Source organism: Camelus bactrianus, chromosome 14, assembly GCF_048773025.1.
Source record: "Camelus bactrianus isolate YW-2024 breed Bactrian camel chromosome 14, ASM4877302v1, whole genome shotgun sequence".
NCBI classification, from domain to species: Eukaryota; Metazoa; Chordata; class Mammalia; order Artiodactyla; family Camelidae; genus Camelus; species Camelus bactrianus.
The window spans coordinates 19,139,818-19,166,042 of NC_133552.1; the positions used below are offsets into that span (position 1 = coordinate 19,139,818).

The following is a 26,225-nucleotide window of genomic DNA, read 5'->3' on the forward strand; positions in this document are numbered from 1 at the left end:
CGGGCGGGGCCGGGCGGGCCGCGAGGGGAGCGGGGCGGGCCTCCCGACGGGGCGCGCGGCCGAGCGGCCTGGGGTGGGTCGCCGCCTCCCTTCCCGGCGCCGAGGGAAGCCCCTGGCCCACGGCCGCGCTCCCCGTCGCGCCACGACGAGAGGCCGGCCCAGCAGCGCGGTTGTCACACTTGGTTTCTTCACCAGAGCCAGGCCCGAGGACCTCATTACGGCAGCACTTGGCACTGTGTCCCATCCAAGGTTCAATTAATGGGCCTCCTTGGCGGATTTTTCTTTCTCTCCCCCGGGCCCCTTCTGTCTTGCTTTGTTTCCAGAAACAAGTTGGCTGAACCCTCCTTTCCTTTTTGCTGATCCCGCCTAACTTGCTGACTGGACTCTTTTACAGCTCAGCCTGTTCATTCGTGTTGACAAACGCATGTCCTGTGTGCCCTTTTAAAATATATGCCACGAGTAGAAAATTAGAAGGCACTGGCCCTTAGAATGGTGATAAGGATGCAAATTAGAATCCTTTTTCTGCCCTCAAAGAGTATAACATTCATTTATTTAAAAATATTTAACAGCTACTATGTATATGGAAGGCAAAAAATATCTCCGACCGTCAAAGAGTAGGAGAAAGGGTGCGTCCTGTGGAACTGGTTATGATGAAAGGAAAAGTCCCTTTTTTTTCTGATGGTTATTCAGATGATAGGTGCTGAAGAATGTGTACCTGAAGGAAAGAATCTTAGATATTTGGGAGTTTAGAAGAGCACTTGGAAGCGGGCAAGTGCTGCTATGCTATTTGACTAGAGAATGGGGTCACCAACCCAGAATAGGGGCCCACTGTTCAGTATCTGGCAGATGTTTTTGTCAAAATTTGTATTTTCATTATTTTTGCTGGACATTTGTTAAGAACCCTGAGTGGTATATGGTACACCTGATGGGAAGGTGCACTCTGCCCTGAGCTTGTTTGATGTTAAATATTACTGTAAGCAAGAGGTCTTTTATTACAAAGCTGTAAAATATTTATCTGTTTTTATAGATAATGGTGGGAATTCATTCTCTTTAATGCAACAGTAACAGTAAAAGGTTAAAAAGGAAATATTTCAAAATAGAGAAGCTGTCAGGAAGGAGAAAGTTTGTTATTATATTGTATTTACATACCATTTCCTTCCACCATCTGCTTTTAGACTATGGCCTCATCTTCTCACACTCTCTTTCCTCATCCCCATTCCCCCTCACTCCAGTGGCTCCTGATCCTGAGTACACATCAAAACTAAGAACTAAAGTGGAACTTAACAAAAAAACGTAAATCTAGGGACGTGCCCCTCCCCCTCACTCCAGATAAACATTTGAATCAGAAACTCTGGGTGTCGGGTCTGCGCATGTTTTGCTTCGCTTTTTGTTTTGTTTTAATCCTTATATATGATTCAGATGGATAATCAGTTTTGAAAAAACACTTCCCTCTTCAACAACAACTCACAACAAGCCACTCAAACTAAAGGCTGTTCTTGGAAGGCCACATAATTTCATCCTTTACATAATGCTGTTTCTTCTACTTAGAACACCTTTCTCTTTATATGCTTATTTAATTGTTACTTGTTCCAGACCCTTCAAGCTCAAACAGCCTTCCTTGAATCTCCATCCCCTCACCACGCAGAATTAACTTGCTTCTTCTTTAGTAATTTGTCCACACAGGAAAAGCTCTCTCATAGATGCAATCTGGACCCATAACCAAGCAATAAATTGAAAAAGTTATTTAAACATTAAGTTATATACACTTTATAAAGATGAACTTGATAGTACATATTTTATATCTAAATAAAGCTGTTTAAAAGGAAAGTCAGTTCAACCAGAGCCATGAAAAGTATTAACATAATACCTTAAACATTTTACTTTAACCTAGAACAACCGTGTACTTGTTTGTTAATCTGTTGAGAAAGTCCAAGGCCTTTTCTTTGCACATGGCCTTCTGATTATAGAGTTCTGCCTCGTCTCTCTTCCATAAATTACACCTCTAAACATCAGCTAAGATGTCCCACGATTTTGTTCCTTTAAGAGGAAGATAATTTAAAGACACTTGAGAAGCAATCTTAGTGCAGATTTCTTCTTTATAATCTTTTTAGTTATCGCACACATTCAAACAAGTAACCTTAATTGGGTCTTTCCAAAATATTAAACACAGACTTTCAAGGGACAACAACTTTATTTCATTGGTTTACCTAATATTTAATTAAATTATGAAAGCATAATGAGAAGTACAACTGGCATAAACAGGTTTGGAGAACAAACACCAGTGACATTGTCACTGTATGAGTCAACTGGTAGGAGCAGGAGTGGGCGGACTCCCTGGAGGGTAGCTTCCTTACCCTTCAGCATTCAGCATGATGTGGGAATTAGCTTGTGATTTACAAAGAAAACAGAATGAGTTAATGGATTTGGGTTAAGTGTAGGTAGACCAAGAGAGCATCTCCTGTACCTCTGCATTTTCATTATTTCACTATGGGTGTTTCCTTCACGGAGACTTAGAACTTTTTGTGGGCAGAGATAGTGCTTGGCTATTAAGGGGAACCATTGGAAAAATCCCCAGATATTCTTACATCACCATGTAAATCCTTCTTGTGAAAACAATTAGAATTTAAAAAAACTGGGAACAGTTGTTTTTAAGACATTTACGGTAGAGTTTATGAGTCCTTCCCGAAAAAGACATGTAACATGCAAATATCCTTGTGAAAAGCTCATGTTAGTTTCCTAAGTTCGCCATAACAAATCACCACAAACTAGATGGCTTGAAACAACAAAAAGGTGCTCTCTCATCATTATAGAGGCAGAAGTCTTAAATCAAGATGTTGTCAGGACCGTGCTCCCTTCAAAGCTTTCCTGGCCTCTAACGGCGGCTCCAGGTGTTCCTTACTTTGGAGCTGCATGACTTGGGTTTCTTATGCCTCCATCCTCGCATGGTCTACTCACTTGCAAATCTCCCTCTACATCTTTCATATAAGGGCACCCATGTGGCAAAGAAAAGATCATCATATGATAGTAAACAAAGGCTGTTTACTCAGAGCTTGCTAGAGCAAGGGAGTCAGCCACCATTACTTGTGTTCTGACAGAGACTTAAAGGCGGGCAGAGGGGTGCGAAAGCTTATAGTGGAAAAAAGGGATATCTTCAGGTGTGCCCTGAGTGGAGGCTGTTGGCATGCGGAAACTATAGATGGGCTAACTAGAACTGGGGCATCCTTTGTGATTGGTTAAGGGTGCATATTTGGCTTTCTCTGATTGGTCCCAAGTCACAGTAGGGACAAAAATTAGGGAAACTCTCAGTTATTAATCAAGCACTGGCCATTTTGGGACCAGTTGTTACAGGGATTAATGCCTGACTCCTGAATCTTTATTAGAGATAGTGGTCTGACTTCCTACAAGTCTGACCTATAGAGAGCAGGCTACCTTCCTGGGCTGGTTGCTGTAGATAATGAGTGGTTTCCTGGGTTGGTTGCCGCAGACTGTGGGTCAGAGTTCTGTTTTTATATATAGTCTAGACATTGTTTGCATGTTCAGTCTCTCACCTGTCACTGAATTTAGGGCCCACTCTAAATCCAGGATGACCTCATCTTGAGATCTTTAACTTAATTACATCTACAAATACCCTTTTTCCAAATAAGATTACATTCACAGGTTCTGGGGGTTAGGACACGTACATATTTCTAGGGGACCACCATTCAACCAGCTACAAGCGCTTCTTGGTCTAGAAATTATACTTACTTGTTTATAGAGTAAAAAAAGATCTTGCCCCTTACTGTTCTGAAGGAGACAAGTAGATGGTTTATGACTGGATTTCACCAAAGGCCTATAGTTTCTTTTCCAAACAGTTGCCTGGGTATCCCTTAAAAATTGGTTTTGAGCTACAGACTAATCTTTGTAATGTCTACACCTCAAAACAAGATGTTTCAGTAGTCCAGTACTATCTGTATATTCAGAGAAATCCCACCTTTGACAGAAAGCTATAAGCAATGAGTAATATATGAATATTCTCTACATTGTCTTTGAAAGGAAGTTAAGGAACAGTACCACCCCTCTGGTTTCTTTCTGTTTTCAGCGTCCTGAAACTTTAATCTCCTTGCCTAACTAGAGACGAGAGTGATTCCTAGTTTCAGCAGATTCTAAGACTCAGGTATATAATAGGTATGCAGTACATGTTTAATGATTCAATTGATTAGTTTTTTTTGGATGACTCTGAACTTCCCTTGAAACCATGTGGTTGAAAAGACTTAGTCTTTTTCACCTGAAGTATGTATTATTGATTCTCACTCATTTGTGCAGTGTGTTACATTTTTTTCTTGTGATGCCTCTTTATTGCTGGAATCAAACCGTCCGTATCTGATTCTATCATGCTTATGACAAATATAGACTGTAATTTAAAACTTAATTTCAGGAAAATTTTTGTCTCATCTTTTCCCAGGTTAGTTTTTTAGCTTCCCCAGTAGAACCTCAGCTTTAGGTATTAAAGTCTCCCTCCCACTTGGAAAACAAAAACAAAAGCAATTTCACACTTATGTGAAATTTATCTGCACAATTTTTCTTTCCTTGTTTTCTAATAAAACATCTATTATAAAGGAGGTAGGAGGAAATTATAAACTTAACTGCCTGGCAAGACCACACAACAGCTTTTTCATTCAGAGTGAAAAATGGTGCTTATGTGACATGGGTACACATGGACAGTTACCCCCTCTTAATTCTTTTAAGCCTAAAACCCTCAAAGGCTCAGTGGAGTTTGACAACCTTGCTTTATTTTGCTCATTAGTTTGGAGGGAGGTACCAGATGACGAGTTTCCAAAAGCTTGAACCGTGGCCTTTTTAAAATCTCCTCCCAATGGCCTAGTACAAGGACTCACCTCTTGAATTCAAATGAGATGATGCACAAGTCATGCTTATCACAATGCTTAGTACATATTAAGTACCTAATAAATGTTAATTTGGATCCTGATTGATTCAAATTTCATCCTTCCTGCTTGGATGCATGACTTTGCGTGAATTTTCTAATTTCTCCAAGTCTTAGTTTCCTCATCTACAAAATACAAGTAAAAGTAATGTCTATCTTGTAGGGTTGCTCTGAGGGAAAAAACAGATGATCTATGTGAAAGCAATTAGAACAGTACTAGTTACAGGTAATTAATACATGTTAGCTATAGTTAATATAGAACATGGTGGTTTATTATAGTAATTCCATTGCATTATTTTCTGTAAAGCCATTTTTTAGTTGAAAGTGTGTTTTCTAAATGATTTTTTATATGTAATGTTTGGATATTTGCTGTCATACTGTAGGTATTATAATGTTTTTATTTTTTTAATCAGAGTTATTTAATTCATCTTCATATTTCCCACAGTGCTTTGCATATTAATATATACCCACATATGTGGTTTGAATGAAAGAATAATTGATACTCTCTAGTCTCTAAACTCTTTTCATTGATTTATGCAATTGTAATGAATCATCAGTAGATGGCAGTAGTTTGTTTTCACTTTTATTTTTTGTGCATTCTACAGTAGAGATCTGGAAAAAACAAAAACTTTCTCAGTTTTAAAGCAGATATCCTTTCATGAATAGCTGGTTTAAATAAATATCACCCAAGAGTTCTTCAGTTTATGCTGCTTCAAGAATAGAGATCAAGAAGTACCAGTTACTTTATTTTTTATTATATGAATCTAATTTTCTTCATTTTTTTCATTTCTTCATCAAACTTTAGAGAATACAAAAATGGTTAAGGCATTGTATTTGCCTTCTTGCAGCTTATAGTCTAATGGAGAAATATAGTAAAAAATAATGGCAATAACAGGAATAGAAATTTGAGTGGCAGGAATTTGCTAAATGCTTTACATGCATTAATTCACTTAGTCCTCACAAAAATCCTGATGAAGCAGGTACTATTATTGTTCTCATTTCCAGATAAGGAATCTGAGGCTCAGGTTGGAAAGAATTTACCTAATAAACTAGTAAGTGGCACAACCTAGAATCAAGATTAGCTCTGTCTTACCCTGGGGCCTATACTGTTATCTATCATGGTATAATAGAGATAGAGAAACAGTTCTGCTAACAAGAGAGAGAGATCACATCTACTCAGAAAGATCAAGAAAGACTTCCTAAAGAAGATGCCATCTAAGATGGAGCTGAAAGATTGGTTGCTATCTGATATGATCACTGAAGTGTTTCAGGAACGTTATTCTGTCAGGAGAACAGGGTGAACTGGAGTAGCAACAGACTACAGTTAGCTACCTGTTATGTGCCAAGCACTGTTCCAGGTCTCTTCCATCATGGAGCTTATATTAGTAAAAGGAAATAGAAAAGAAACAAATGTATGTCAGTGGTGATAAATGCTATTAAGATAAGTGAGGCAGAGTAAAGAAATGGAAGGCTTCTCTGCTAAGGTAGCATTTGAAAGTGGTAAGGAGTGATTGAATTCCAGTATAATTTAAAGGTGTAACCAATAAGTTTTGCCAAAAGAATTGCGTACAGCACGTAAGAGAAGGAAAAGAGTCGAGATTCTGATTTGTCCATTGGGTAAAACATTTAGGGCAGCAGTCGTGGACCACATACTTGGGGAGCATCTTAAAGGATTTCCCAAAGGACCTATGAAGCATCAATAATGAGCTCTTATTTATGATTATCTTGGGCAAGGCTAATTGAATTGCCTTGGGCTCTACACCCTTCTAGAGACCTCCTTGCTAATGTTCTAGGGTTTTGAGTCTGAACAAGAAAAACGAATTTGTAATTTCCTGGTATGGAAAAGACCATGAAGGAGTAGATTTAGGGGGAGTGATGAAGTGGAATGAGACATCAAGAGTTCAGTTTGGAACATAAGTTAAAGTGCCTGTAAGAAGTCCAAGTGGAGATATCAGGTAGGAAGATTGGTATGAGTCTGGAGCCCAAGAGAGATGTCAGATTAGAGAGTGAAGTTTGGGAGTTTCTAGCCTATAATTTTAAAGCCATGAAACTGGATGGCATTAGCTGCAGAGTGAGGATGGAGAAAAGAAGGTGCCTGAGGACTGAGTATTGGGGCACTCTAACATAAATGAGAAAGATGAGCAGGAACCAGCAAAGGAAACCAAGAAGTATGATGTTTCAAGAAGGAGGGCATGATCAAATGTGCCAAGTGATGTGGATAGTTCAAGGAAGGTGTGGACTGAGCTTACCACTGAATGTGGCAATATGGACATCATAGATACTTTGATAAGAACTTTAAAGGGGGAGTTGTAAATGATTAATTCTGGTGGGCTTTAGAAGAGTAAAAGGAGAGAAAGTGGACTGCAAGGATCTTGGCTATAAAGGAGAGCAAAGAAATGGGTCAATAGCTGAAGGAGATTAGAGTGTCAAGCAAGGGTGGTTATTGTTGCTGATGATTATATGATAGGCTGTCCAGGATAATATGTTTGACCAAGTAAAGGAGGAAATTATATTGATGGGACATTTAAAGAAGTAATATCCTTGAATAGAAGAGAAAGGGGTACAAAAGTAGAGGATTGGCCTTAGGTTGGAGCAAGGACACTTTATTCATTGCAAGAGAACAATAGACTAGTATTTCGTTCCAGGTCCATCAGGATAGGTAGGCGGATGATGTCTGTGACCATGAAACCCATGTAAGAGAGCTAAAGAGAAAATGAGATTCAAATTCATTACACTAATCTGGGGCCAAAAGGACATAGAGTAATGGCATGAACAGGGTGAGTGGGCTCAGTATCAGGGGAGCCATCATGAAGCAGGCAAATCTGAAGTGAGACTTCAAGGAAGAAGTTATGTGAATAAACAGGAAAGAATCATCGATTCTCTTAATGACACGTTGCTGCATATTTCTCTCAGGATTTCTTTAGCTTAATAAGATACTTCTGGATAGATTTGAGTCTCCTGCTTAGAAAGCAATTTAACATTTTCTTTGTTGCTTTATATATCAGATTGCAGTCTTTTCAATTTTTGCTTTGGGAAAACACTTGTAACTAGTATACAAGAACTTTGTATTTAACCAATGTTTAGGAGAGAGATTTAGTGATTTTGCAGACTTCCTTGTGGAAGCTTCCTCACACATGCTGTACTGTTATGATCATATTCACTTCTTTTGGCTTGTAAAGTTTATCGTGACTCTAGTATGATTTGGAAAGATTCACAAGTTCTTTAAAACCAACTAAGATTTTTTTTAAAGGATGTCATTTAAATGGAAAAAAATCCATCTGTTCAAGTGTTAAATAGATGACAGTTTCAGAAGTATTTAACAACATTACATTCCTTTTATTAATTATGCAAACTTATATGATTTCTTTTGCATAGGAATGGAGGAGCAAACGCAGATACACTTTTTCCTAAAGTTGGTAATACCTTTAACTCTGCCAACTCAGCATTCATTTGTTGAGTTGATAGAGGAGAGAACTCTTTCCACCTTTCAGGGGAGAAAGATACCCCTTCATGTTATCACTTACTCCTAGATATACAAGTGACTGAAATATGAATTTAAGACTGCACAAGGCTTACCCTGGCCAAAATAGCACAGGACACGAGTGCATCCTGTACCCACCACGGAAGTTGCTAATCCATGTTGGCACTGTTTCTCACAGATTCTGGTTATAGTTTCAGAATCTACTTCATAGTAGTCTGGAGATACCAGCTACTAATCCAGAATAACTAGTTACTATATGTCAGGTCCTGTGCTAAGCATGTTACGTACATTGCTTTAATTATTACAACAGCCCTATGAGGTTTTACAGATGAGGAAACTGGTGATCAAAGAAATTAAGAAACTTGCTCAGGGTCATAACAGCTGAAAAGCAGGACAACCAAGATCCAAACACAGTTTCTACTTTCTTTCCCAAATCTCTCACTTAATCATTGTATTTTAATTCTTGGAACTAATGATGACTGTCACCATCATCCCTGTGAGATATTTGACTATTAATTTGTTTTCAGAATCACCAATACTTGACAGGGAAAAAAAAAGAAAAGTAAAAGATTATCAACATTGATTATTTTGTAGAAGTAAAGAAGGTGAACTAAAAAGAGGAAAAGACACAAGCATGTCAGGCAACAAAGAAAGGAAGAGTCAAGGCATTCCTGAAGAAGGTAATGAAGCCATCTTAAGCAATATGTAACTAAAAGATAAGCAGTAATAAAAAAGTAGTATGATAGAATAATTGTGTTAAAATTAGCAGCAAGTTAGAATAGAAAGAAGCTGTTAAATTACACCAGGAGGAAACTTATATGGTATTCAGGAAAGCCGTAACAACCTGAAAATGCAAGCCTATAATGAAAATTCATCACCTGTAATTGTGATATAGTTGTTATGGTAGCACTATAGTTATAGCATATGTGCAAATGGTCTGGATAAAAAAAAATTTAGGGCAGTCAAAATATTTACACTGTTCTATAAAGGAACAGGTATAATGTTGCAGTAGGTGACTTTGAATCGTCTATTATTGTGGCCTTTGATTTTGGTTTTGTTTATAGTCGGAAAAGGAAGAGCATCAACCCTAAATTTAGTTTATTTATGAGAAAACATCCCAATTTTCATGCTTTTGAGTGAAGAAACATGAGCTTCTTAGAGTCTTTGCATTTAGATTTTTATTATGTGTTTTATTCTCTTGTCTAGCTCTGGCTAAACGAGACACGTCTTCATTAACCGATGCTATAGAGCAAGTTGCAAAGCAACAACGATCACAAACGTCAGAAACAGAAAAAAACAAAAAAGTTCTGTTCCATTTGCAGGTAACCTGTTTTACGTAGTCTTTTAAATGAGTCTTTATGTTCTTTAAAACTATGAAAAACTAGTAACAGGGAAGTTATTAAGCATAGTTTAATAACTTTAGGGAGACAATTTAAAATTTATTTTTTTCTTATTTGTAGCTTCTTAATTATTCTGATATCCCTAAGTAAAGTCTACCTGAGTATTCCAGTTTCATGGAACATTTTACACACCCAATGTGCAAATGTTCAACGTCACTGTGACTATAAATAAGCATATAAAACCCAATGTGTCCAGTCGAATTACTTTAAATTCACTTCTTTTTGATAATTTTTCCTAAAATGCTGAATTGAAGGAATGTTAAATTTTTAAGCCAGTGTTTTTAAAGCTATGGCTTATAATTATTAGTTGCCAGTGCCCATTTCAAGTAAATAAGGAACATTTCAGTGTTCCTTATATTTCAAAATATATTCGTAATTTCACCACAGGGAATCTGGAAGTCATGCTTTGTTTTTGCATGCAGCATAGTTAGATGTAACTGTACTCCGTTAGTATAGCTAGAGAAGTGAAAAGGAAAACAGCATCTCTGCTATGTGCTTTGTAAAGGTTTTTATTAAATATATCATAGAAATGAAAAGAATATGCTCTGGAGCTGAGCTGCCTAGTTTAAAAGACAAGATTTGCTACTTCCAGCTCCATGGGTTAATTTCTCTGTTATTCTGTTTCCTCATTTGTAAAATGGAGATAATAATAGGACCTGCCTATAAGATTTTTATGATGATTAAATGAAATAATGCTTGTAACTATTACGTAAGGTATCCTTGCTGGGGCCCTGGTGGGCAGTACAGGACCTCCTTTTGATACTGGCTTTAGGTATGAATGCATCAGCAGAGACATGATGATAATTTTTTACTATCATGTTAATATGGATTTCTTATAAATATTTACCTTGCATTATTCACTTTTAGAAAAGAATATATGTTGAAAATAGTATATAATACAAAAATAATGTCTTACTTAGATTTCTGTGAAGAAATTTTATGTAAAACTTCTCAGTCTTCAGAGTTTCACAGATGTTTTTTCACTTACACTGAGGGCTTACTTTCTATTAAGTATTTTGCTGACATTGTCCTCACTCTTAAGTTGTACACCATCTATTGAAGAGAAAGACAAAGAAGTAAACAACTAATTACATGCAGTGCAGTGGTGTCAACAATATAGGCATAAACACAGATTTAACACTGAAAAAGGAATGATCACAAAGAAAGTGCTGTTTCAGTTGAGTTTTAAAGAATGGCTGGAGTTCACTTGCATGGTTGGGTGTCTGGGATAGGTTTGAAGGTTAGGGAGTGAGTAGGATGATATTCTGGACAAAAAGAACATCAGAAAATTCACTGAGGCTTTAAATAACATTGGTCCACTCATAGTGGTAGTGGTATAACATAGAATATATTTTGAGTAGTGAGAGATTTATAGCATGGTAAGAAACTTGAACTTTATTCTAGAGGTGATGGGGAAGGTTTTGATGGGCTTTAAGCAAAAGAGCAAATGGTTAAATTTATGTTTTAGAAAGAGAATTCTAGATACATGAAAAACACTCATTATAATTCAACGTCTATTTAAGATAAAAACTTTCAGCGAATACAATTCCAGCCAACTGAAAAAGGGCATCTACATAAATCCTACAGTCAACATCATACCTAATAGTGAAAGACTGTTTCTCTCCTGAGATCAGGAATAAGGCAAGGATGTGTCTTACCACTTCTGTTCATTCTGTGGTATTGGTGGTTTAAGCCACTCCTTGCAAGAAAAAGAAATAAAAGATATCCAAAATGGAAAGGAGGAAGTAAAACTGTTTTTATTCACAGGTGGCATGAGTATTTTTGGAAAATCCTAAGGAATCTATTATTTTAAAAAAGCTATTAGGACTAATAAGTGAATTTAGAAAGGTTGCAAGATAAGATTAATTATAAAAAGCAGTTGTATTTTTATATATTGAAAGAAATAACCAGAAATTAACATTTAAAAAGCAGTATCATTTATAGTAACATCAAAACTATGAAACAGTTAGTGGTAAATTTGACAAAAGTTTTGTGTTATAGACCGAATGTTTGTGTCTCCCCCAAAATCTTGTGTTGAAGCCTATTCTCAATGTGATGGTATTTGGAGAGAAGGTCTTTGGGAGGTAGTTGGGAGGAGATTAGGTCATGAAGGTGGGGTCCTGATGTTAGGGTTAGTGCCCTTAAAAGAAGAGACACAGGAGAGCTTGCTCTCTCTCCCTCTCTGCCATGTGAGGACACAGAAGGCAACCCTCTGCAAGCCAGGGAGAGTTCTCACCAGAACCTGACCATGCTGACACCCTTTCCAGACTCCAGAACTGTGAGAAATAAATTTCTGTTATTTTAGCTGCTGAATCTATAGTATTTTGTTATGGCGGCCCAAGCAGACTAAGACAATTCGTTCTGAAAACTGCAAAACACTGCTGAAATAAATTAAAGACCAAAATAGGAGATATACCATTTTCATGAATCAGAAGACCCAGTATTGTTAACAAGTGAGTTCTTTCTCTTTTATCTATTGTTTAAAAACAATTCCAATCAAAATCCCAGCAGGCTTTTTTTTTTTAGCAAAATTGACAGGCTGATTCTAAAAGTGATATGGAAAGGCAAAGAACCTCTAATAGCCCAAACAGCTTTGAAGAACAATGTTGGAAGTTCTAATATTACCTGCTTTTAAGATTTATTATAGAGTACAGTAATCAGGACAGTGTGACATCGCATAAAGATAGATCCATGGAACAGAATATGGTTTTCAGAAATAGCCCCACACATATTGATTGATTTCAGAGAGGTGCTATTATGGACAGAATGTTTGTGTTCCTCCAGTGTGATGGTATTTGGAGACAGGGCTTTTGGGAGGTAATTAGGTTTAGATGAAGTTGTAAGGGTGGGGCCCCTATGATGGGATTATAAGAAGAGAAAGAGACCCCAGAGCTTTCTTGCTCTTTCTCTCTGCCATATGAAAACAGCAAGAAAGGATTTGTCTGCAATTCAGGAATAGGCCTCTCCTCTCACCAGTCACCAACTCTGTTGTACCTTGATCTTGGACTTCTTAGCCTCCAGGCTTGTGAGAAATAAAGTCTATTATTTAAACCACCAGTCTTTTATTTAGAAGCATGAGTTGACTAAGAACACCTGTGTTCTTAGTCAAGGCAATTCATTAGGGAAAGGATAATCTATCAAAAATGGTGGACAGCCACATGCAAAAAAAGTGAACAATTTTCACCTCATACCACATATGAAAAATAACTCAAAATGGATTATAGGCCTAAACACAAGAATTAAAACTACAAAGTGTCTAGAAGAAAACATAGGAGAAGAGCTTAGTGATGTTTAGTTTGGCCAAGATACCTTAAATACTATATAAAAATTTTTTAAATTGGACTTCATCAAAAAATGTTCTTATTTCTGTTCAAAAGTCACTGTTATGAAAATGAATGTGAAGTATACTTGCTGGAGCCCTATGGGCATTTAGGTTGTCACAGACAGAGAGAAAATATTTGAAAGCATATCTGATAATGTACTTGATTTTATTTGTACTATATAAAGGACTCTTATAATTCAAGAAGGCAAACAACCCAGTTTAAAAATGGGCAAAAGATTTCAATGGTCATTTCATCAAAAATGATACTGCAAAAGACAAGCACATGAAAAGATACTCAGTGTTATTAATTGTTATTAAGGAATGCAATGTTATTAAGGAAATGCAAATTGAAATGCACTAGAATGGGTAAATTTAAAAAGACTGACCATACCAAGTGCTGGGGCAGATATGGAAGAACTGAAGCTCTCAGACCCTGTTATTTGGAGTGTAAAATGGTATAACCGCTTGTGAAAACAGTCTACAGTTCTTTAAAAGCTCCAGCTATATATATCATATGATCTAGCTGTTCAATTTCTAGATATTTGTTCACCCAAGAGAAATAAAAGTGTATGCCCACTGGAAAACCAGAAACAACCCAAATGTCCATCAAATGAAAGGGTCATCAAAGTGTGATACATCCAAACAAGAACTACTGCTCAGAAATAAAAAGGAAACATTACTGATACATCCAACAACATGGATGAATCTCAAAATAATTATGCTGAGTGAAAGGAGTGATACTAAAATATATATTATATGATTCTTTTTATATACAATTTTTCAAAATGCAAACTGATCTTTAGTGATGGAAAGCAGATGAATGTTTGCCTGGAAACAGAGAGCTGAGGAGGGTAGGATAGATCACAAAGGATCAGGAGGAAACTTTTGTGGGTAATGGATATGTTCACTGTCTTAATTGTGATGGTCTCTTGATCATAAAAGTTAGTCAAAACTTGTCAAATTTTAAAGTTTAAATATGTGCAGTTTATTTACATCAATTATACCTCAATAAATCTATTAACAAAAAAAGGAAGGAGAAAAAAGGGGAGGGAGATGAGGAAGAGAAAAAGGAAGAAGAAGAAGGAGGAGGAAAAAGAGGAGGAGAAGAACAGCAACAACAAGAAGAAATATAATTCTAGTGAAAGGGTAGAAATGGATTGGAGGAGAAATTGACTAAAGCCAGGGGAGAAAGTCAACAGTCCAGGAGAGAGGAGAGATGATGACCAAGTTGGTGGAAATGTCATCTCCCCATACTGATCAGGACGGTCAGCAGCCTGGTCTAGTTGGCAGGGCATGTGTCCCTTTCCTGACCATTCCACGTGCATCACTCATTCAATCATTTACTAAGTATTTATTAAGCACCTGCTTTGTGCCAGGTGCTATTTTAAGCACAGGGAAGATGGTGGTAAAGAAGTTAGGAAAGCTTACTGCACCCGTGGAGTTTACTTTCTGCTCAAGGGAGGCAAATAATAAAGAAATAATGTAATTCCATTGATTGAGGTGTTACAAAGGAAGTACAAAAGGCTAATGTGTAGAGTATAATGGGGGAGGAGAGTGGGTGGTTAATTTACATTTTGATTCAAGGAAGACTGTTCTGAGGAGTAATAATAAAGCTGAATTGTGAAAGGGAAAGACCCCAACAAGTAATAGCTAGGGGTAGAGAATTTTAAGGTACAGAGAACAGTTACAAACGCCCTTAGGGGAGAAGGAGCTAGACATATTTCATAAATAGAAGGGAGCTGGAAGGGGCAGAGTAGTACATGAGCAGGATAGAACATATACGGCCTTAAAAGCCAAATTACAGAATTAGAATTTTATCATTAGTGCAATGGGAAACACTGGGAGGATTTTGAGCAAAGAAGTAGCATGATATGATATATGTTTTTAAAAGATTCTTTTGCCTGAAATAGAGTCTAGCTGGGGGGAGTGGGGGAAGAACAGAAACAGGGAGACCAGTTAGAAGCTGGGCCATAATAAGAAGACTGGTCAGGAGTGAACTGGGATTTTATTTTGGATGCCCAGCCATCAAGATTTGTTGGTAAGTAGGTTGTAGGGGATAAAATAAAGGAAAGAGTCAAGAATGACTTCTAAGTTTTTAAGTGTCCAGGTGGAATGTGGTACAGTTTACTGAAATCAGGAAGACTGGAAGAAGGAACATGTTGAGTGTGCAAATTAAAAATTCTTTTCTGGAGAATCCCCCTACACTGTTGGTGGGAATGTAAATTGGTGCAGCCAGTATGAAAAACAGCATGGAGATTCCTTAAAAAACTAAAAATAGAGTTACTATGTGATCCAGCAACCCCACTCTTGGGTGTATATGGAGAAAATTATAATTTGAAAAGATACCTGCACTCCAGTGTTCATAGCAGCTCTATTTACAATAGCCAGGATCTGGAAGCAACCTAAATGTCCATCAACAGATGACTGGATAAAGAAGTGTGGTGTTTATACACACACACACACACACACACACACACACACGAATACTATTCAGCCATAAAAAAGAATGAAATAATGCCATTTGCAGCAGCATGGATGGACCTAGAGATTATCATACTAAGTGAAGTTAAGTCAGGTGGAGAGACAAATATCATATGATATCATATGTGGAATCTAAAAATATGATACAAATGAACTTGTTTACAAGACAAAAAAAAGACTCAGAGACATAGCAAACAAATTTGTGGTTACCAAAGGGGAGAGAGGGTGGAGGGATAAATTAGGAGTTTGGGATTAGCAGATAGAAACTACTATATATAAAATAGATAAAACAACAAGGTCCCACTGTATAGCACAGGGAACTACATTCAGTATCTTGTAGTAACCTATAATGAAAAAGAATATATGTATAACTGAATCATTATGCTGTACATCAGAAACTAACACAACATTGTAAATCAACTATACTTCAATAATAAATAAAGTTCTTTTCTGAACATATATAGTTGACGTGTCTATTCAATATCTAAATAGAAATGTCAAGTGGGCATTTTAAATGAGTTGGAGATAAAGATTGACGTTCATTAGCATGTTTCATTCTTCAGTGTACTTCCCCCTCTTATTTCTGCCAAGAAAAGGATAGACTGGGTCTGTCTTTTTAGTGCAGTACTTCCCTCACAAAATTATACATGTATTTAAAGAGGATGACCACACTAGACAGAAAAAAAAGATAAAGGCCTACAATTGTTTTTGGTGGGAGGATGTCTAGAATTTGATGAATGGTTAAATACAGATAATAAAGAGAAGGGAGGAATTAAGTGTGGCTCTCAGAGTAGTACCAGTAACTAAGTTTGGGAACATAGGGGTGTTCTAATTTGCATTTTTGTTCCCAAATCTTTATCCTGTGTATAGCCATACCCTTTGCCATGTATTATTACAGTGGTCTCCCATAGTGGGTGGGCATACTTTCTGCCTCTTCACTGAGAGTTTGATCACGTGACCAGCTGGGATGTAGCAAATGTTATTCAAACAGAAGCTTGAAAAAGTTGTTACATAATTGGGCTTCCATTTTTCTGCATCTGCTGTCATCATGAGAAGGACATGCCTGGCCTGGCCCACTGCAGGACAAGATACATGTGAAGCAAAGCCAGGGCATCCCATTCAGCCCAGTTGAATCCAGCCTAAACCATCTTGCAGGCAGCCAACCTCCAGACGTTTGAGCAAATCCAGCCGAGTCAACAGAACCACCTAGCCAACCCAGTTGCTCCTCATCACATAAACGCTTAATTGTTGTATGTCACCCAGGTTTTGTGGTTCCAACAGTAGAAAACTGATACAAGGGAGAACAAGATGGGATAGGGGAGGGGAGGGGAGGGTTAGTCTGATCTGGGGCGTGATGAATTTGAGATGGCCCATGGCAGCTGGGTGTGGGACTCGAGAGCCACTGTATTTTGTGAATCATCAGCATATATGCAGCTCAAGATGTAACTATGGGTAAGATTACCCAAGGAGTCTATATAGAATGAGAGAAGGAAATTATGATGACTGAACCCTGAAGAAAACCTGTATTTGAAGAAACCATTGAGATTGAGAAGAAATGCTCAAGAGATACCTGAGGAGAACCAGAGAGTAGTAGTGGTGTAAACACTAGGTTTTTTAAAGGCGGTGCTGGTTAGAAATGCCAAATGCCCCACAGAGGCAAAGTTAAGGTATACTTTTGTACTCATTTTGCAAATGAAGAAAGTGTGGTTTGAAAGGGGTAATTAAATTATTTGCCATGTATGATCACTCCAACCAGTGAATAGCAGTAAGGGCACTAGAACTTAGATCTGCTGTTTTTTTAACTCAGGGTTTTATCATTTTTATCGTATAGTTTTCCTTTCATTAGTACTTCTGATGCCTACAAATGTGTTAGTAAAATGATTGTAAAGTATCTTTTACATATAAAATATTAAGACAAATGATAAAATTTTAATATTTAGAATTAGATGAACATTAAAAAATAGGAAATATATAACCCTGGGCTCCCTCTGATTATGAAATAATTTTGGTACTTTATTACATGTCTCCTGTTATGCATCAATTTTTCTATATCTGATAAATACATATTTTTTATGTGAAGTGATTTTTTTCCTACACGCACTATGGATCAAAACAATGACTTGCCTTTCATGTTGACTGTCATGAATTAATAACAATAACGTTGAAATATCTTGCAGAATGAACTACATGAGCTTGAAACACAAATAGAATCTGTCTGTGCGGAAACTAAAGAAACCGAAAGGCGAATTTATCAGCAAGACGCTGCCATACAGAATACCAAGCTTCAGTGTGGAAATCTGGAAAACCAAATCAAATCCTTGCATTCAGAAAATGTGAGGCTTAAATTTGACATAGAAGCAGCCCAAGAGGATTTTGAGGAACACATGATAAGATACAATGAATACTATGGAAAAATGAAAACGCATAAAGACAGTTTGAGGGAGGTAGAAAGCAAATGGTCATTCATGACTGAACTCGATGAGAAACGAGAGCTCGTTAAAAAACTAAAGATAATGAAAGAGGAACTTAGGCAGGATCTCCAAAATCCAAAAGGAAACGTTATGAAACAACTACAGGTTTGAAATACCACTTACTAAAACTTTTCCTATTACTCCTTTTGTTTTTTACAAGTATACTTATTAAATGACAAATTTATCACTAACTTAGTAAAATACCCATGGGGGCTATAATGGGATTCACAAATTTTAAAAACTTGCCTAAGTGTATGAGTTATGTAACAACTTTGCCAAATGTGCAAATGCATAAAGGAAACATCTCTAAATCCCCTATGGATTAATAAGAATATATAGTCAAACAAAATCACAGTGAACAATTAATCCATTTGTTGCAAAAAGGGTGACTCACAAAAGTGTTGAGCCCCTAGCTTCCAAGCTAATGGCTCTAGACCAATTAAAATAACTTTGGTGTGCTTAATGCTGTTGTGCAAACAATATGAATTAGTAATTGCATCTTAAGCATCTTTCTTTTAATATTCTTTGAAAACATTGGGAGATAAAAACTTAAAATATCTATTATATTTTGCTAAAAACTAAAAAATGTCCTTTACATTATTGCTGGGCAGTTGCTGCTATGACTACCACTTTCCTTTGTGTATTATTTTCATTTGGTTTTTACTTCTAAATTTTCAAATCTAAGGGTTGCTTTTTTGAATAACCATTCTTTGTTCCTTGTACCTATAGAATTAATATTCTAATCCTATTTATTGAAATTAAATGTGATGTCTAGTTTTCTTAAATTATAGAAACACTGAAAATCTTGGACTTATAGTGACCATTCATCATTTGACTTGTATATTTTAAATTTTATAAACATACAGGAAGACATTGCAAAGCTAAAGGATAAAATTATAACTGTAAAAGAATCCATCATTGAAAAAACTTGTTTTCTTGAGGAAGAAAAAAAGACACATGAAAAATTAAGAAAAGAAATAGAGGTAAGTCTTAATTATGTGGATTTCAATGTTTTATGGGATCGTTTTTTAAACTTATACTGCATTCATAATTTCCATAGTTTACTCTCAATTCTCAAAACAGCTGGAGAACAAAAAAGAGCTAAAAAAAAGCAGTTGATAAGTTCAAACCATTAATAGATAATTATAGATAACTTCCTCATTCAAAAATATTCAAATATATGAATGTATGCAAACAAAGCAAGCACTCACTCCTATTTAAATCTGACCTAGAATTCTTCCAGGTCCCATTCCACCAACTTTGTACCCAATTAATGGCTAGAAAGCAGAGGCAATCCAGCCAAAAAGATGTCACAGATAGACATTATAGACTCTTCAAAGTAGAGTAAAGACAATGGAAGCATTGGTATTTTATACCTCTCTGACTTCATGTTTGTGATTTTCAGCTGTCCAACTAAAAAACAAACAAACTGATATGTAAAATTAAAGGTGAGACTAAATTTGAGGTACCACTGGTAGACTTATGTAGTTATTGTTTAGATGAGTGGAGAACAAAAATGGAAAAGTGTATACTGTTAAGGGTAAATAAATAATTTTCACCCTTAAAAATTACTTTGGAAAATATAAAGATGCATATTTTCAACTTCCTATGACTAATTTGACAAAATAAACATCTGAGGAATTTGAAGACAAAACCCTCACCTTTACAAAACACTGTCTTTAAGAAACACCATGATTTTATCTTATACTTTACTAGCAATCTAAATAAATGGATATGTTCTTACCCTTCAGCATATCAAGATTTATTATAAAATTGTAAATAGGAAGACAGTACACAAGGGGCATAGAAATAGAAAAAAATGATTAATAAAACAGAAAAAAATAATCCAGAAGTAATCTGTGATGAATGATGCAAACATAATGTTAGCCATATGAAAAAATAAAGACAATTTTGAAATAAAATTGGATTCCTGCTTCTTAACACATACATGTACGTACTTCATTGACACTCAATGTAGGGAGGAAGGACGTCTTGTTACTGGTGGTCAGAAGTAGGAGTCCTGGCTGCCAGCTAGGCTTCTGCTGATGAGGTCCTGGCCAGGAGGGGCAGGAGCACCTCATTACCCCTCCCATGTGGCCTCCAGTGACTCCACGTAGATGTGGCCTTGTTACTACTGCGCGGTGGTATTAAGTCCTGACTCTCCACTAGGCCTCTGACTTTCTCCCAGGGAAAGGGGGAAGGATGCCTTGTTACCACTAAATGGGAGTAGAAGTCTAGCCACCCCAGAAGGGCTCCACTCACACTAGAGGGTGTGATTTGTTACTTCCCAGTGGAATGAAAAGTCCCGGCTCCTCAATTAGCCTTCTCTGACACCATCCCAGCAGAGGATTGGGACACCTTTTTATGTCCCAGCAATGGTCTAGGCTTTGCACTCAATCTTTGCTGATCTGGGTGGTGGTGGAGCCATCGTTTTTTCCTGTGATGTTTGACTTTAGCAGAGTAATTACTACCTAAATATTTTTGGTCTTGCTTAGACAGCCCTTTTCCTGGTTCTTTGGCTAGAGAGCAGGCTTTTCTCGGAGCCTTCTTTGTCTGCACCTGTTGGCATTTCCAGGCTGCTGTCTTCCCCATATGCAGTCTGGGATATGTGAGGGAAAAAGAAAATCCAGGGAGCTCAGCATCACATCGTTCCTTGGATCCTGAGCTCTCTAGCAAGTCTGCCCTATTCTCTCCACCTTTCAGAAGCTTCTTATGTTAATATTTTATACAATGTACAGGGTTTTTAGTTGTAGTTAGCATGAGAAATAGGTAAATGAAATACACTTACTTTATTTTGACAGAAGCAGAAATGTAAATGGGTATTTTTAGTGGCAAAGGGTGGTATGAGTGGCTACCAATGTTAGATTTAGATGGAATGCCCCTTAGCTTAAGACTTCATTTTTTAATGTTTTCATCATTATACTTCTTGTCCTGAAATTTAGTAAACTCTTTTTAAGCTTTTATAATGGGGTTACTAAAGATTCTTTTAGGCTTTTAAATTTTAGTTTTATTAACTCTAATGCATTAAAAGTAGTCCTCAATTGTGTCACAATGTTATGGTTGAAAAAATGAATATCTAAGAAATTAGAGATTATCTATAATAAACTATAAAACTGAAGGACAGATACAGCCACAGCATTGTCTTGAAAACACTGCATTTTTTCCCAACAATTTCTCTTGTCGCATAATGAGAATTGATCATTGGTATGAGTAACTTCTTTCTCAAAACAACCAGTTTTTTAAAAGGATATATTCAAATACCAGATTTTTTATTACTTATTTCTTCTTTGAGTCTTTTTTTTTTTCTTACTTCTGAATGTCTTTAGCCACAGTTCATGGTCATCTTTTGCTTTGATTACAGCATTTTTGTTTAATCTTTTAATTCCTTCAAACATTTTGTGCTTTGCATGCTTATACTAATGTTACTTTTTGCATTTTTTGATTAAGAAAAAAATTAAAATGTTTTTTGAATTCTACTTTTTTTTTTATCAAATGGATGTTTTTTGTTCTTTAAGGCCAAATCTGAATGAAAGAAATATTTCCAAATACTTACCCCAGATGTCTTTTTTTCCCTGTCTATTGTCTGTCATTATATACATTCTGGAAGAAAGGAACTAAACATAAGAGAGAGGAGAATAAAGATAAGTTATGAGTTATTGCCAAAAAAAATCAGGGAAGCAAAATACAAAGCATACAAACACAAAGCTTCAAATACAAAACATTAAGCAACAATCAGTGACTTTTCGTTCAAGGTTTAAAAAAATGTTATTTGCCAAATCCAAGAGCTTTCAGGGAAGGGAAACTAGAGCAGTTAAGAAGTTTTTAGCAAATGATGAGTGCTGCAAGTAATACCTTGTGATAACAGTCATTGTGTAAAGCATTTTAAGATTCACTGATAGTTACCCTTGCCTGAATTTTGTACAATTTGAGCTCCAAACTTAGAAGGATAGGGAAAAATTTAGAGTGCCTGCAAAGCTACTAGGAGTCAGAGACAAGATATGTTGAACATGATCCAATACAGCATGCAGCTTACACAGTTAACTAATCCATTCATTTACTGAGGTTAGCCACAGAAATGATCACACAACTAGAAAGCCGGTCCTACATGAAAAACCCACAGAAGCAAAGGTAAAAAGGTGAATTAAAGGCAGGATAAGAATGATTCACATAGCTGGATAGCATGGTAACAAATTATTCTATTTTATAAAAAGTACAAGAAGACATGTTCAGTATTATTAAATCTATTGTTGTTTACCGAGTGCTTGGTATTTTCAAGCACTTTATATATAGGCTATCCCATTTAAGTTCTCATAATAACATATTTTACAGAATTTCAGAAAATTTAAATCACTTGTACAAAGTTATGTAGCTAGTGTTAAGGGAAAGAACAGGACATGAGTTCAGGTCTTTTGGACTCTGCTCCCAATCTTTTCAAAAATTGGTTTTCACTTCTGCGGAAATATATTCTCCTCGAAAAAGATTAAAATATTAGGGGGAAGGCTAAATTTCCTTTGACCACTGCCTGCCATTGTATTGCTCTTTCTCTTATCATGCTCTTCTCTTATTAATGGCAACCACTATTTGGTGTATATCTTTCAAGTCTTATATATGTATGTGCTCTTGAGTAACTGTGAGCATGTGAATATACATATGTGTACATGTACACACACACCTGCACACACATCGGTGCATATAGGAAGATTATATAAATGTACCTTACATATAATTTTGTAAATACTTTACTTACTCAATAACCTGTCTCATAGAAATGTTTTTCATATTAGTACATGTGGGCCAACTTCATTCTTTTTTAACTGTTACAAAATGTCCCACAGTATGGCTATACCTTAATTTATTTACACGTTACAACTGATAGACATTAAGTTATTTCCAGTGGTTCACTATTAAAAGTAGTGTTCTAGTGAACATCATAGTACACACACCTTTGAACCAAGAAGTACCGGTGAGACCATGTTAAACAATGTGACATATGGGTAATTAGAGTCCCGGAATGAGAGGAGAGAGAGAAAAGGGAACAGAAATATATTTGAAGAAATATTGGCCAAAATTTTTCCAAACTTGACTAAAAACTAACTCACAGATTTAAGAAACTTAGCAAACCTAAAGCAGGACAAATACAGAGAAAAACATACCTAAGGAAATTATAGTCAAGCTACTGAAAACCAAAGAAAAAAATCTTAAAAGCAGTCAGAAAAAAAGTCACATTAAATATACAAGAACAATGATGAGAATGGCTATTGATTCTTTTAAACATTTAATTTTTTTAGAGCCACTTTAGGTTCATAGCAAAATTAAGCAGAAAGTACAAAGTGTTCCCGCATACTCCCTACCCCCTGGCAGCCTCCTTAACTATCAATGTCTCCCACCAGAGTGTACATTTGTTATAACTGATAAACCTACATTGACACTTCATTAGCACCCAGAGTTCCTAGTTTACATTAGATTCACTCCTGGTGTTGTAGCTTCTTTGGGTTTTGACAGATGTGTACTGACGTGTATCCATCATTCTCCTGTCATACAGGAGAGTTTCACTGTCTTAAAAATCCTCTGTGCTCTACCTGTTCATCCCTCCCTCCCTCAACCCCTGTCAATCACTGAGCTTTTACTGTTTCCTTGGTTTTACCTTTTCCAGAATGTCGTAAAAGATTGGCTTCTTTCACTTAGTAATATGCATTCAGGGTGTCTTGTGTCTTTTTATTGCTTGTCAGCTCTTTCTTTGTTTTGTTTTATGTATGTATTTTTTAGTGCTAAATAATATTCCATTGTCTGAATCTACGACAGTTTATCAATTCACCCACTAAAGGACATCTTGATTGCTTCCAAGTTTTGGCAATTAGGAATAAAGCTTCTACAAATGTCTATGTTGTTGTGTGGACATCAGTTTTTAACTCCTTTGGGTAAATGCCAAGGAGTGTGATTGCTGGATCATGTAATGATATGTTAGTTTTGTAAGAAACTGCCAAACTGTCTTCTAAAATGACTGTAGCATTTTGTATTCCCACCAGCAATGAACAAAAGGGTTCTTGTTGCTCCACATCCTCACCAGCATTTGGTATTGTTAGTGTTCCAGATTTTGGCCATTCTAATAGGTCTGTAGTGGTATCTTATTGTTTTAATTCTCATTTCCCTGATGACATATTATGTGGAACATCTTTTCAAATGTCTATTTGCCATCTGTATATTTTCTTTGGTGTAGTGTCTGTTCAGGTCTTTGGCCTATTTTTTAATCTGGTTATTTGTTTTCTTATTGTTGAATTTTAAGAGTTTATTGTATATTTTGAATAACAGTCTTTTATCAGATGTGGTTTTTTTTTTTAATATTTTCTCCCAATCTGGGACTTGTCTTATTCTCTTGACAGTGTCTTTTGCAGAACAGTTTTTAATTTTAATGAGGCCCAGCTTATCAATGATTTCTTTCATGGATTGTGCCTTTGGTGTTGTATCTAAAAAGACATCATCAAACCCAAGGTCATCTAGAGGCTTTCTCCTATGTTATCTTCTAGGAGTTTTATAGTTTTGAATTTTATATTTAGGTATATGATCCACTTTAAGTGAAGACAGAAAAGAAGGAAGAAAGGAAAAAGGAACAAGGGATGAATAGAACACAAATATTGAGATGGTAGACTTAAACCCAAACATACCAATGGTTACATCAAATGTAAATGGACCAGACACTCCAATTAAAAGGGAAAAATCGGATTCTATTAAAAGGCAATTTGCAAACATAACTTTTTCACAAGAGATGCACTTTGAATATAAAGACACAGATAGGTTGAAAGATGGAAAAGGATAAATTATGAAGACATCGAACTTAAGAAAACTGGTTGTTGCTGTATTAATATCAAGTAATTTCAAGATATGGGCTACTAACAAAGTTAAAGAGTCAGTTAATTCATCAGAAATGAATAATAATACTAACTGTGTATTCACTTAATCACAGAGCTTCAAACTACATAAGCAAAAACTGACAGAATTAAAAAGAGAAAAACTAGAGTTACTATGTGATCCAGCAGTCCCACTCCTTGAGATATATCTGAAGAAAATTCTAATTCAGAAAGACACATGCACCCCAATGTTCATAGCAGCACTATTTACAATAGCCAAGACATGAAAGTAACCTAGATGTCCATTGGCAGATGATTGGATGAAGAAGTGTGGTGTGTATATAAATATATATATATATAATAGAATACTATTCAGCCATTAAAAAGAATAAAATAATGCCATTTGCAGCAACATGGATGGACCTAGAGATTATCATACTAAGTGAAGTAAGTCAGAGAAAGACAAATATCACATGATATCACTTATATGTGGAATGTAAAAAATGAGACAGATGAACTTATTTACAAAAAAAGAGAGTCACAGACACAGAAAATAAATTAATGGTTACCAAAGGGGAAAAGGGTGGAGGGAGGTATAAATTAGTAGTTTGGGACTATCAGATACACACTACTATATATAAACTAGATAAACAAGGTCCTACAGTATAGCACAGGAAACTATATTCATTATCTTATAATAACTTATAATGAAAAAGAATATGTATATATATGTATGACTGAATCACCATGCTATATACCAGAAACTACCACAACATTGTAAGTCAACTATACTTCAATTAAAAAAAAGAAATCAATAAAAATAAGAAAACTAGAAAATACATAAACATTTTGAAACTGAGCATTATGGTTATAAATAACCCATGAGTCAAAGAAGAAATCATAAGAATTATTAGAAAATATTTGAAAGTGAATGATAATGAAAACACAACATGTAACAAATTGCAGAGGGTAGCTAAAGCAACATCTAGAGGAATTTTTACAGCTTTAAATGCCTGTATTAGAAAAGGAAAAAAGGTTTAAAAGCAATTATCTAAGCTTCCACCATAAGGGACTAGAAAAATAAGAATAAATTCAGCCAATAGCAAATTGGAAGAAATGAAATCATATGTATTAGAAATCAATGAAATAGAAAATGGAAAAATAGAGAAAATCAACAGAGCCAGAAGTTAGAAAGACTAATAAAATTGATAAACCATAGCAATACTGATATAAAACAGAGAGGATAGTGGGGTCACTACTTTAGGGCCTATAGACTTAAGAGGATATTAAAGGCCTTTTATGAA

The 26,225-nt window shown here is 36.0% G+C and overlaps 1 protein-coding gene across 15 annotated transcripts in view; it reads left to right on the plus strand.

Annotated features, from left to right (window-relative positions):
* CCDC122 (coiled-coil domain containing 122) overlaps positions 1-26,225 on the plus strand; it is a 101,463-nt gene that overhangs the window by 50,501 nt on the left and 24,737 nt on the right. For 11 of the 15 annotated variants that reach the window (XM_045514000.2, XM_045514006.2, XM_045513999.2 and 8 more), the window contains 4 exons: positions 8,997-9,082; positions 9,609-9,724; positions 17,783-18,181; positions 18,943-19,059. In XM_045514000.2, the coding sequence (XP_045369956.2) occupies positions 9,037-9,082; positions 9,609-9,724; positions 17,783-18,181; positions 18,943-19,059 (678 nt within the window). In that variant the 5' untranslated portion in view covers positions 8,997-9,036. Of the gene's footprint in view, positions 1-16; positions 250-8,929; positions 9,083-9,608; positions 9,725-17,782; positions 18,182-18,942; positions 19,060-26,225 lie in introns of those variants that run through there. The other 4 variants (XM_074378211.1, XM_074378214.1, XM_045514016.2 and 1 more) reach the window with 3 other exon arrangements.